The sequence below is a fragment of the Lemur catta genome, chromosome 7 (assembly GCF_020740605.2).
Source record: "Lemur catta isolate mLemCat1 chromosome 7, mLemCat1.pri, whole genome shotgun sequence".
NCBI lineage: Eukaryota > Metazoa > Chordata > Mammalia > Primates > Lemuridae > Lemur > Lemur catta.
In genome coordinates, this window is record NC_059134.1 from 75,449,217 (window position 1) to 75,463,540 (window position 14,324).

Consider the following 14,324-nt stretch of genomic DNA (forward strand, 5'->3'; position numbering starts at 1 on the left):
GAAAAACAATTTAAAAATTCTTATGGAACCACCAAAGACCTGGAATAGCCAAATCTTCTTGAGAAAGAAGAACAGAGCTGGAGGCATCACATTTCCTAATTTTGAAATATATTATATTGCTATTGTAATGAAAACAATATGATACTGGCATGAAGATAGACATACAGACCCATGGAAAAGAATAGAGAACCCAGAAATAAATCCACACATACACAGTCAACTGATCTTTCACAAGGGTGCCAAGAATACAAAATGAGGAAATGAAATTGGGACAAATATCACCAACAAAAGGTATTGGGAAATCTGGATATGCACAAGTAAAAGAATGAAATTGGACCCTTATCCTTCACCATACACAAAAATCAACTCAAAATGGATTAAAAACTTGAACATAAGACATAAAACTGTAAAACTCCTAGAGGAAAACTTCATGTCATTGATATGGGCAATTATTTCGTGGAAATGACATCAAAAACACAGGCAATAAAAACAAAAACAAATGAGAATGCATCAAACAGCAAAGGAAACACTCAACAGAATGAAAAGGCAGTCTATGTAAAGGAAGAAAATATTTGTAAACCATTAATCTGATAAGGATTAATATGCAAAATATATAAGGAACTCCTATTACTCAACAGGGAAAAAAATCCCTAATAGTCTGATTAAAAAACAGGTGAAAGACTCGAGTAGATAATTTTTTTCCAAAGAAGCCATAGCCAACAGGTATATGAAAAAGTGCTCAGTGTTACTAATCATTAGGGAAATGCCAATCAAGTCCACAATGAGATATTACCTCACAGCTGTCAAGATGACTATTACCAAAAAAAAAAAAAAGATAAATGTTGGTGAGGATATGGAGACATTGGAACCTTGATAGTAATGCAAAATAGCATAGGTGCTATGGAAAACAGTATGGAGGTTCCTCAAAAAATTAAAAATAGAACTATTATATGATGCAACAGACCCATTTCTGGGTATTTATCAAAAAAAAATTGAAATCAGGATCTCGAAGAGATATTAGCATTCTTATGTTCATTGCACCACTATTCACAATAGCCAAGATGTGAAACAACCTAAATAAATGTCCACCAACAGATAAATGGATAAAGAAACTGTGCTGGGAAGCCAAGGTGGGAGGATCATTTGAGCTCAGGAGTTCGAGACCATCCTGAGCAAGAGCGACACCCCATCTCTGCTAAAAATAGAAAGAAATTAGCTGGACAACTAAAAATATGTAGGAACAAAAAATTAGCTATGCATGGTGGCACATGCCTGTAGTCCCAGCTACTGGGGAGGGGAGGATGAGGCAGAAGGATTGCTTGAGCCCAGGAGTTTGAGGTTGCTGTGAGCTATGGTGACACCAGGGCACTCTAGCCCGGGCAACAGAGTAAGACTCTGTATCAAAAAAATACCTGTGGTATATACATACAATAGAATACCACTTAGCCTTAAAATATAAAAAGAAGAAAATTCTACATATGTGACAACATGGATGAAATTTGAGGACATATGTTCAGTGAAATAAGCCTGTCTCAGAAAGAGAAATACTGATTGATTCCACTGATATGTGGTATCTAAGATAGTCAAATTCATAGAATCAAAGAGTAGAATAGTGATTAGCAGGGGCTGGGGATTGGGAAATGAGGTGTTACTAATCAATGGGCATAAAATTTCAGTTAAGCAAGATGAAAAAACTCTAGAGATCTGTACAACATTGCACTTATAATCAACAATAATGAATTGTGCCCTTATAAATTTGGGCACAATTATAAGAGGTTGGGTTTCATGTTAAAAGTGGTTCTTACCACTTAATACATTTTAAATATTTATTTAAATTTTAAATAATGAACAAAAAACACATAAACAAATGTGTACATGAGTAAGCAAACAGAAAAACCAGCAGTCAGCTGATAAATATATTTGCAATGGAAAGGATATATATTAGAAGCAGAGAGAGAGCAGTTACCTGACTGCAGTGATACTTAAAGCATATGATCAGAATTGTAAAAATGTACAGATAGAATCCATAATTCCTTACAGTTATTCTAAAGGTGGAGAGCAAGTTAGAAGAAATTTTAAAAGTCAAATCTTTCATAGTTGATAAAATTATAAGTTAGCATTATTTGTGGTAGTATTCTATTCCTAGACATAAACCTAATAGAAAGGCTTGCATATGCCCAACGAAAGATATGTACAGGAATGTTCACAGCAGCACTATTTGTAATAGCAAATCTCTGGAAACAAATGTCCATCAAACCAAGAATAGATAACTAAAATTTTGATTTAATCATACAATGAAATACTATATAACAATAAAAATAAATGCACTTTTGTTACATTCAGCAACAAAGTTGAGCCAAAAAAAAAAAGTTTGATACAAAAAACTATCAGTTTTATTATATCATTTATGTGAAGTTCAAAGGCAGGAAAAGATATCCTATAATATTAGATGCTAGGATACTAGTTACTTTTATGTCTTCGAATACTCATAGGGAGGGTTTCTGGGGTGCTGGTTATGGTCTGTTTTTTATATGGGTGCCAATTATTTATACATGGGTGTGTTTTGTGAAAATTCTTTGAATTATACACTTATGTTTTATGCACTTTTCTGTAAATGTTATTCTTCAATTGAAAGTTGAAGTTTTGTATATATATAAAAATTCATATATATATACACACACATATATATATAAAGAGAAAGTTGTATATATAGAGAGAGGGTAGGGAGAGCAGGGAGAGAGAGAGAATAATTATGCTGGGGAATGGCTATTATGTTTTTGTAAATATGCATCATAGGTAATATTTTTCTAAGACTAAGGAAGTGGAACAATGACTTGAATGATTTTAGTAAAAGACACATACAAAAAAATCTCAGTGTTTAGTAAAAAGTTAAGTTTAAATATTACTTCAAATTATCTAAATAAAGACAGAATAATGTGCCTGGAAAAAAGTTTCTTACTTGGACCAATGTCTAAGAAATTGATTTGAATCTTTGTTTATGAGTCATTTCAATGTTATTACACAGTATTATTCCAAGGTTAATAATTGATAATTTTTCATCAAACATAACAGTGACAGAGTAACCACCTAAAAAATATGAACCATCATTGCACCCAAAGGGAGTAAAGAGAGAAGTTGAAAAAAATTATTTTCTTATTAACTTTGTTTTTACATCTCTTGATTATATTTTTTTATGTTTATTTGCCCATAGTCACATTATTTTTGGAGCTTTGGAAACAGCGACAAGCCAGACTGGAATATGAGTGGGACCTGGTGGATTTTGAAGAGGAACAGCAGCAGCTTCAGCTAAGACCTGAGTTTGAAGCTATGTGTAAACACAGGAAAATGAATGCAGTGACTAAGGTAGACTATGAAACTGAAATTAGCAGCATATCTCAATGGACACACTGCTATAGGTTGCCTCTCAAGTGATATTTTACTTTGTCTTCAAAGTATTCCCCAATATATAAACCATATAAATTTCTTTACTTGTTTCTAATATATACATATATATTCTTATATGTGTATATATACATATATATATGAGAAAATTTTCGAACACATACAGAAATAGATAGAAAAGTAGTAGAAAAGTATAATGAACTCCATGGATGTGCCTATCACCCAACTTCAATCATTTTTAATTAATGGAACAATCTTGCTTCATTTATACTCCTACTCGTTTGTGCCACTAGATTATTTTAAAGCAAATCCAAGGCATCATAACATGAAATATGTAGTTTTAATACTAAGTGAGAAAAAACAAAATGGAAAATAATGTGTATGCTGTGGGCTATATAAATGTACAAACATAGAAATAATACTGTTAATATGAAAAAATTAAAATAGTAGTTGTATTAAGATGGTGGTCTTATGAGTGTTTGTTTTATTAGACCACATTTTCTTCACTTAGTCCCTTTTAATTGATTATAGTGGAAATCATTGCATTGGGGTCTGGGGGTTGTGGGGAGGTTGGAGAAAGTCTAGGTTTTAGGATCTTTAACTGAGAAAATTTCTGTATGTTCTGATCTGAGTCATTTGACTTCTTGGCACCTAATTCTTTTCATGTGAAAATAGAAGGTACTTTGCTTTCACAGACCAGGATCTCAGCTACATATTTTTAGAGCCCCTATTTTTCAATAATCTATAATCACTGTATTACCTACAGCTATTTAAAGGGGAATAGAATAGGTCTTATGCCCTGTCTCTTCAGTAGAATTCCTTACATTGTTCAAGACACAATTCTTAAAGGACAACACTCAAAATTCTTCCCACAGTTTAGGCATACACTAAACATTTATTATATCGCATTGAAAGATAACAAAAAATTTAATAACTGAATAACAGAAAAAAACTCGGAAAATACATTGACAATTTGGGTGGCAGTTTGAAATTAAGAAATTATTAATATACTACTACTAAAAAATATTGACAGAATAATGGCATAATGCTTATCTATTCCTATTTCATGAGATGAAAAAGAAAACAAAAGCAGGCCTATTGGCTTTGACAAAAATTAACAAAAAAAAATGTACTGAATGTTTACATTTGAAACTAGTTGAATAGCAATATGTATTGTTTCACTGTGAATCACCTACTTCACTTACCTTTAATAGTTTTGAAATCAAGCAGCAGAGGGTTATTCTTACTTATTTATAGTGCTTCTTCAATGTTTAAGCACACCTCTACTCTCACATATGAGTTTGTATTGGGAACACATAGGCATGGACACAGACACATGTATGCACAGAAATATGCATACACATGCATGAACACACACAGAGTGAACATACTTTTACACAATCACATGTATGCACATGTGCACACACATCTTGAGGTTCTACAGAGCTCTTGAACAGCCTACTTTGCCTGTTGAGAGTTCTGTTTGTATTCAGACCACACTGAAAGTCCTTAAAATATGAAATCTTACATTTTATAGAATTATATGATTTAAATTTCTGCTGACAACTTTTTTATTTTACTATTTTTTACTTCATTTGGGTAAAAATCTACCTACCTCTTTATGTACCTAAGAGTGTTAGCTGATATAATTAATATCTTCCATTAATGACTTTTAAAGCCTGAAGGTAGAAAAGTCTGGGCTCCTAAGCTATGTGGAAGAATACAGTTTTATCCTATAAACATAAAGAACACAACCAATTTTAATATCATGCAGAGAAATTACAGAGCAATACAATTCAATTCAATCAGAATAAAATTGTACCATCACTAAAGCATGTTCAATTAAGCAGCAACCCTCAGGATTTGACTCAGGATTCCTGACTACTGGGCCCTGAATACCGTAATATTCAGGAAATAGTATGTATCTATTATATCTCATATTATGTGTGAGATATCTTGTCTAGGAGGCCTGAAGGTTTCTGCTTCAAGAGAAAGAACCATTGCTAGAATGTAGCTTTCCATGAGCTATAATGGGCCCTTTAGGGAGGTTTCTGCATTAACTGGGCTCTATAATTTTGACACCTGCTTGGAGTCCCAGTTTTGAGGGTAGATTTAAAACGTTTCTGTGTTTTCTTTTTCAACATTACAGGAGATGGAGCCTCACATGCCTCTATGTTCTCGTATTCCATGGTACCTTTGTTCAGGAGCCACAGTGGTATTATGGGTAAGCATTTCTTTAAAATCTGTTATCATCTCTTCAACGGCATTTAGGATTATCTCAACAGTTTTACCTGCAGTGGCTCTTGCATCCTTCTCTCCCCTCTTCCTGGTCTTTTATCTTAGTTACATCTTGTATATAAAATAGACTATAATTTACACGGATTTTCTGCAATTGAACTTTGGGAAAAGATCTAGGAGAAGAGAGAGGTGCTTTACCTTGGAGCCTGTCCCTCCTTTCCTCATGACATTTCATTAATTAAGTGATCACTTGAAACCAGAACAGAATAATAAACTTACTTGGATTACAGACTCTTTGGTTAGTTTTAGAAAAATTGTTCATCTTTGTCTCCGCTTAAAATATCTGCACAAAATGAATAAAAAATTCAACCTTAGTTCATGCTGTCACTGAGATAAACAAGATACTGTTTCTTCTTCTACTTGAAGATTTTAATTAGTCTATCACATTGTGCAGGAGGCAGGTTTTCTTCATGCCTTTCAGCTAATAGTTTTCTCCATCACCATAGTCTATTTCTTGCCTTTTCTTTTCCAAATGTGTGCCCTGTTAAGTCTTTAATTTTAGGAAAAGAGGTGGTATAACCATCTGAGGGGTTAGCAGGTTGAAATATACATAATTAACAGTTAGAGACTATAATTTAATCTCACCAGTCCATAAATCCCATTATTTATCTTTAACATTTCTTGTTAAAGCTTTATTTTCCTGTTTTAAAAGAGTTAGTAGAAATGTGTTTTCTTAGATTATATAATAATCACTGAAGAGATGTGATAGACTAAAATGAGGACAATAATCAGTTCAGGATACTTTTTGAGAAACATTCTAGAATATGGTCCCAGAAAGATTTATTGTGTTTTTGATTTCTCATTCTCATTCAATTTGACTCACTTCCACAACTTTTAGGATAAAATTCTCTGTTGACTGATATAAAGCCATCTTTGTGCTTTTGTAATATTGGAAGAGTACAAAATTTATACAGAATCTATATAAATATCTAAAGTATTAGATATTAGTGGCATATCATACCAATAATGGCAATATTCTGAGGAGAAATGAAATACAATCTTTAAATGTATTTTTCTTAGGAAAGTAAGGGATCTTCATTCTACTTGTTGAACTACAACCAAGAGCATGGGTCAGCAAACTTTTTCTGTAAAGGGGCCAGATGTATTTTAGGCTTTGTGTCCACATATAGTCTCTGGCACATAATTGTCTTTATTTTTCTTTATAAGCTTTAAAAATGCAAAATAACAGTCTTAACTTTCAAGAGCTATGTAAGACTAGGCAAGACCATGAGCAGGATTTGGCCTTCTGCTATAGTTTGCCAATGCCTGCTAGAGGATGGGCCTACAGGATGGGCATGAACATGTTTTCCATTTTCGACTTAGCCAACTGCTACCATATGCATTATCTCTAACCCTTTTACCTTGCCAGTGTTCATTTCCTGGCCTCTATGGTAAGAGAGGCTGACTTAGTTTTCTTTGCATGTGAGGGCTGCTAAACTTAATATAATGAGATGAACAAAGTAGTCAGTGTTTTAGAAATGTGTGCGTCACAGAGATACAGAGACCCAAGTAACCAATTCTGTTTCCCTTTCTCAGATGTCTCTTGTCATCACCAGCATGGTAGCTGTGATTGTGTACCGCCTGTCAGTCTTTGCTACATTTGCTAGCTTCATGGAAAAGGATGCATCCTTAAAGCAAGTCAAAAGTTTCCTTACTCCCCAGATAGCCACATCACTCACAGGATCGTGCTTGAACTTTATGGTCATCTTGATCTTGAATTTCTTTTATGAAAAGATATCCGCCTGGATTACAAAAATGGGTAAGCTGGCCAAATCATTAGTGTGACCCTGAAAAAGGGTTTCTACCAATGCTATACATCCATTTTGGGTCATCTCCCAGGGAGTTCATTTTCTAAGGGTACATTTTAAGGCAGTTTTGCTCTGTAGGGAGACCCATAGCCTGTTACTTCAGAATCCTCCAGGAGCCACATTCAGGTCCATTATAATGGAAGCAGGAACAAGAATTGAAAAAAGAATTTGGACTCTATAGATCTTTGTGAGTATTCTTGTGTTAATCCTCCCTTGACGGGGCCTAGTTGAATCCTAAGTAAAATCCTCCTTCTACTCAAGACACAGACAACTATTATTTTAGGTGTTTGTTTCTTAGAAGGTATTTGGAAGCCATCAAGAAAAAAAATGGAACAATCAGTTCCTCCTCCTAAATAAATTAAAATTTAGTACTTTCCAGTTGCCATCTCTTAAAACTTGGATTATTTTCTTGTTAAAATATTAAAATTTCTCCTAAATCCAAGAGGGAAAGTGAAGGTGGTCACAGGTGAAGTAATGATTCAGTCAAAGAGAGTAGCACAGAGCACACTCACTTCTGGTCTTGTCAGTGACAAAATGGAAATAAGATTAGAGACTCAATTTAGGGCATCAGCCTCTTCTCTGAATGCTCTCTCGGGGGCAACAGCTCCTGCTCTAAATCTTTACACTGACATCATGCCGATGCTAAGCAAAAAGAGCACTGGGAAGTAACCTTCATTATATATTATCTTCAAGCTTGTAGTTCTTCTCTCTCAGTTTTACTTATTTTCTCTCCTAGCAATGGCAAGAAAATCACAGCATTATACACTGCTTAAAAGCACCTAAAAAGTCACAGCCCTCTTCATTGAGTAAAATCAGTGAGAAAAATCAATAAAGGTTTTGTAGGAATGCAGCTAAATTTTCCTAAAATGGAAGAGCTTTCTGTACCTTTAGAGTAATTTGTGTTACTGTTTCTGTATTTCTGAAAATGTCATGGACTTGGCTAGATCAGTTTATGCTCTTGAGAGATCCTCAGCTCAGGAAAACATGCCCCCTTACTCTTTTGTGCCTCATCATGTTCTGTGTGGGGTGAAGAGAATTCAGTATTTCCTTGTCCTGGAATGTGTTAAATGACAGATAATGACCATGCATTTTAAATGATGGAGAGGGGAAATGTGTACTATTTCTGCCACCATTTTCTGTCACATTGTTTTCAAAATTAACATAGCCATTTAATTTATGAGGGAAACACAATGCCATTGGAAATCATCCCCGCCCCTTGGCAGAGCTTACTTTGTTTAAACCAGAGAGAGACAGAGACAGAGAGAGAGGTGTGACATGTCTATGTTTATGGGATAGCACATTGTGTTTGGATGAGCATAAGGCTCTTCAGTTTTACATGGGTTTAAATTTTATGTTTTAACTGTGTGACCACCAGACAAGTATTCTATCCCTCTGAATGTGATAATGACTGCTTCCTACGCCTTTCAAGTGGTTAGATTAATACAAAGTATCTAACAGAAAGCCTAGCACAATTAATATTGGTTGGCTGTTAACTAGAGTGGGAAGCATTTATATAGGTTCTCAGAATGACTAGATGTCCACTTGTCCCAGGGAGTACAAGTTCAAGGAGAAATTGGAAGGTACATTAAACATTGGTGTTTTTTATTTACCAGAAATTCCTCGAACTTACCAGGAGTACGAGAGCAGTCTTACCTTGAAAATGTTCCTGTTTCAGTTTGTAAATTATTACTCATCCTGCTTCTACGTAGCTTTCTTTAAAGGGAAGTTGGTGGGCTATCCTGGAAAATACACATATATGTTTAATGTGTGGAGAAGTGAAGAGGTAAGAATTCTCTTGAGAGATGAGGTCTGTAGCTTTAGTAACGCAATGTTGATTCAGTACCTTCTGTGTGTTCTGACTCAGATGTTGTCAAGCTGCAAGAGAAGTCTAGACATGGACTCTGTCCACAGATGAATCCTGTAATTTGATAGACTTTCTAGTACATTTTGGGCAAGAAGTTATATTGTGCCTGTGGTTTGGTAGTAAAATAATAATGGGAACTATAAAATGAGATAAGTAAGTTCTTCATTCTGGAAAGCTTCCTGCAAAGGAAGAATGATTACTTTCTGGAGAAAGGGTTTCACTATGGGTTATAGAGTTAGACCAGATCAATGGTTTCCAAACCTGGCTGCACATCCAAATCACATGGAGAATATACCAACTCCCAACCCTAACCCGGACAGAAAGGTTTAGACTTTTCTAAGAATGAGACCCAGAAATCTGTGTTTTTTATACAATCAGATCAGTCTAGTGCAGCTAGCCTGGCGCTGGTTTTTAATCATGTTTGGAACTATTAGGTTAAATATCTCTTTAATCCCCTAATATTCCTTCCAACCAAAATCTTGAGATTCTAATCTTAAGGTTTATGGTCTCTTTTAGTTGTTGTAAAATTCCATCTTTCATCATTTACTTCTTTTTTCTCCCCTCTTTCTTCCAACTAGTGTGATCCTGGAGGCTGTCTAATAGAATTAACAACCCAGTTGACCATCATAATGATTGGGAAACAGGTTTTTGGAAATGTTAAAGAAGCCGTTTATCCGTATGTATGACTTAGAAGTTTTTTACTTGGTTTGTTACCATAAGAGATTTCCTATGGAATAAGATGAAATATTTTTATTATTATGGCAGTTTATTAGAAAATGTTTAAGCAACAAAAAAACTTCATTTTTAATCTGTAGTGAAAGATACATTAAGGTAATATAGATTTTTATTTTTATTATTTTTTTTGTTCCATAGCTAGCAAAGTTTTTTAAATTTAATTTTAATTGATAAATAATAATTATATATATTTATGAGATACAATGTGATGTTTTAAATACAGGCTCTTAAAACACATCTTTGTCACTTGAGTGAAGTTGAGGGAAAAGTAATTATCTCTCTCCTATGAAGACTCCACTGGGAAATCTAAATATTATACCCTCTGTGGATTATTCTACATGTTGCGTATTATTTCTAATCCTTGTAAAGATTACTAAAAGTTGAGCTTTGTAAAAATATCCATGTGTCATGTCATCCAGGCATAAAAATTGGTTGTAAATGAAATTCTAGACAACTTTCAGGTTAATACATGAAAAGATTGCTCTCTGATCCAAAAACAGAGCAATAATGAATACATTCTAAAAAGAGAAAACGAAAAATGACAGTTGATTTCAAACATTAATGAACATTCTCATGAATAAAATGAGAAAATCATAAAATCACAAGCTTGTGATCTTGCAGGGCTCCTAGAAATGACGGTATCAGAGTTTGTCACCTACATTATAAAGCAGTCTAAAAGGGCTTCATTTAAGACAGGGGACTGGCCAGTTTAACTTTACTTGAAGCCAAGGTCTGGTTTTATTCTCTTACTCATGAAAGAAGGTTGAAAACACCATCCCTACCCCCCCCCCCGCCCCCACAGCATACACACAGTTCCATAGTGCTGCCTAGGATTCTGTTTTGCATGCTGTCAAAGGAAGAACGTGGACTTATCCTTACAAACAGTAATAGGCTTGAGCCAAGCCTTCTTCTAGTTTCATAACTAGGTACATCACATTCCTAAGAGAAATAACTCCAAATTGTTATGTTAAGTCCAAGCTCTAGATTGAGAACCCAGAGGACCAAAACCAAAACCTGAGCCTACTTACAAACCCAAATTCCAAAACATTTGATGATATTTAATGCTGCAAAGGCTGTTAACAAAATCACTTATTAGATAGTGAACTTACTTTAGGTGGTGATTCTAGCCAGAAGATTCTGGGAAAGCCCATAAAAAATTATGTTGGCAATACTAGCAACATAAGGGAGGTGATAATGTCACTTAAAAGTATCAGGCTATTAAAATGAACTCCAAGGACTTCTGGTTCTAAAATGGTGGCATAGAGGCAAGCTGGCTTCTCTTCCCACCCCCGCCCCACACACAAATATACAGTACCAAGATCTTCACCAGCAACAACCCAGAGCTCAAGTATGAAGATGAAACAGTTCCCAGGGCCACAGAGAAGTGGAAAAACTCCGAGCAGATGGTGGAAGAACTGCACTTTGACGTCTGTGATGCCCCTCCCCGCATTCTTCCAGGCACTGAACATGCAGTAAATTTCCCCTTAACTCATGGTTCCCACACTGGAAAAAGCGAAACTGAGGTGGTCAACCAGCTTTCCCACCTTCTTGGGCTCCTTGGCAGAAGACCTATCCTTTTCTTAAGGTACCATAGTGACTTAGTGACTGCCTGAAGGGAGAAATATCCTGGAAGACAGGCAGAGACAAAAGGAAGAGGTGGGACTACCATCCCCAACCTGGAAACCCTGCTTTGGATATCTCAGCAAAAGGAGATGTCAAATAAGAATGGCTATAGGAGACATGTTCCCCAGGTGCCGTGGGCATGAACCATTAGCCACTGCCTGGTTATCTCACAATGCTGACGTAATCCCTTTGGAACATCCCTAATTTGGGACATCTCCAATTTGGAACATCCCCAATTTGGGACATCCCCAATTTGGGACATCTCCAGTTTGGGACCGTGTTCTGACCATTTACTAGAACTGAGGTCAATCTGGGCTTCAGGCGCCACCTAGAGCCGAAATGGAGGCAGCAACCTAGCAGATTCATTAAAGCAGATAGATTCAATAATAAACAAAACAAGCTGAGCAGAAAAAACTGGAATAAATCACTCAGCCTTCAGTGCAAAGACATAGACCATATATATAACCAAGACCTCCCCAAAAGGACAAAGCAAAAATCCAGTGACAGACTCTATTTGTGAGCTCTCTGACCAAGAATTCAAAAGCAGTTTTAAGGAAACTCAGTGATCTTCAAGATAATACAGAAAAGCAATTCAGAAATTTATCGGAGAAATTTAACCAATAGATTGAAATAATTTTAAAAAATCAAGCAAACCTTGGAACTGAGGAGTATATTTACTGAATTGAGAAATTCTTTGGAGGCTGTCAACAGCAGAGGGAACCAAGCAGAGGAAAGAATCAGTGAGCTTTAAGATTGGCTCTTTGAAAATACAGAGTCTAAAAAAGAAAAAAGAATCAAAAAAAAAAAAAAAATGAAGGATGCCCACAAGATATCGAAAATTACCTCAGAAGACCAAATCTAAGAATTATTGGTATTGAGGAGGGAGTTGAGCGAGAGCAGTGGGTAGAAAGCTTAATCAAAGAAATAATAACAGAAAACTTTCCAAAACTTGAGAAAGGTATAAATATCCAGGTACAGGAAGGTCTTAGAACACCTAACAGATTTATACCAAGGTATTTAATAATAATCAAAGCCTCAAAGGTCAAGGATGAGGAGAAGATCCTAAAAGCAGCAAGAGACAAGAAGCAAATATAAAGAAGCCCCAATTCATCTGGCAAGGGACTTCTCAACAGAAAACCTTACAGGCCCGGAGGGAGTGAAATGACATTTTCAAAGTACTCAAAGAAACAACCGGCAACCCAAGAATATCGTATCCTGCAAAATCATCATCCAGATTTGAAGGAGAGATAAAGTCTTTCACAAACAAAAGCTGAGAAAATTCATCACCACCACATCCATCTTGTAAGAAACGTTAAAGGAATTTCTTAAATATGAAAGAAAAAAAAAAAAAACAGTAACATACAAAGGAGAACTTTTCAAGGTATAAAATCCACTGATAAAATTAAGTACATGGACAAACCCAGAATACTTGATTACTGTGTTTGTGATGTTCAGTCTACCCGTAACTATAGTACAAAATCCAAAAGACAAATCTATCAAAAACAATAATAGCTACTGCAACCTGTTAAGAAATAGATAATTTTAAAATATGTAAATTGAGACAACCAAGAGTCAAGATGGTGGGGGGTTTAGTTAAAGTGTAGAATTTTTTTTAGGTTTGTTTGTTTCTCTTATTTGTGTTCTAAAATAAGTTGCCATCTCTTTAAAATAACTTTTTATATCTCTAAAATGTTTTTTGTAAGCCTCATGATAATCACAATGCAAAAACCTATAATAGTTTCACTAAAAATGAAAAGCAACAAATTAAAACATACTACCAGAGATATTCACTTAACTACAAAGGAAGACAATGAAAAAGGAAAAGAGAAGTCTCAGTAAAACCAGAAAACAAGCAACAAAATGGCAGTAGTAAGTCCTTATCAATAACAAGACTGAATGTAAATGTTCTCAATTCTCCAATTAAAAGGCACAGAGAGGTTGAATTGATAAAGAAACAGGACCCAACTATATACTGCCTTCAAGAAACCCACTTTACCTATAGAAACACTTAGACTGAAAGGGAAGACGGAAAAAGATATTCCATGCAAATGGAAACCAAAAAAGAGCAGAAGTAATTATACTCTTATCAGATAAAATAGGCTACAAATCAAAGACTTTTAAAAAGACAAGGAATATCACTATATAATGATAAAGGGGTCAATTCAGCACAAGGATGTAACAATTATAAATATCTATGCACCCAGCACCAGAGCTCCCAAATGTATAAAGCAAACAATAGACCTAAAGGGTAAGATAGACCACAATGTAATAATAGTAGAGGACTTTAATACCCCACTCTCAGTAATGGACAATCATCCAGACAGAAAATCAATGAAGAAACAGTAGAGTTAGTCCCAATTGACATTTACAGAACATTTCACTCAACTGCTGCTGCAGAATACACATTCTTTTCATCACCACATGGAACATTTTTCAGAATACAACACATCTTAGCCCACAAAACAAATCTGTACAAAATCAAAAAAACAGAAATTGTATCAACTATCTTCTTCTACCACAGTGGAATAAAACTAGAAATCAGTAACAAAAGCAAACTTGGAAAATACACAAACACATGGAAATTAAACAACATC

General features: G+C 35.0%; 1 protein-coding gene across 1 annotated transcript in view; it reads left to right on the plus strand.

Annotated features, from left to right (window-relative positions):
• The window catches only part of ANO5 (anoctamin 5), a 61,100-nt gene that overhangs the window by 30,788 nt on the left and 15,988 nt on the right, over window positions 1–14,324 (plus strand). The window contains exons 11-15 of the mRNA XM_045557006.1: window positions 3,212–3,363; window positions 5,552–5,626; window positions 7,237–7,459; window positions 9,122–9,291; window positions 9,951–10,048. Coding sequence (XP_045412962.1) covers window positions 3,212–3,363; window positions 5,552–5,626; window positions 7,237–7,459; window positions 9,122–9,291; window positions 9,951–10,048 — 718 coding nt within the window. The remainder of the gene's footprint in view (window positions 1–3,211; window positions 3,364–5,551; window positions 5,627–7,236; window positions 7,460–9,121; window positions 9,292–9,950; window positions 10,049–14,324) is intronic.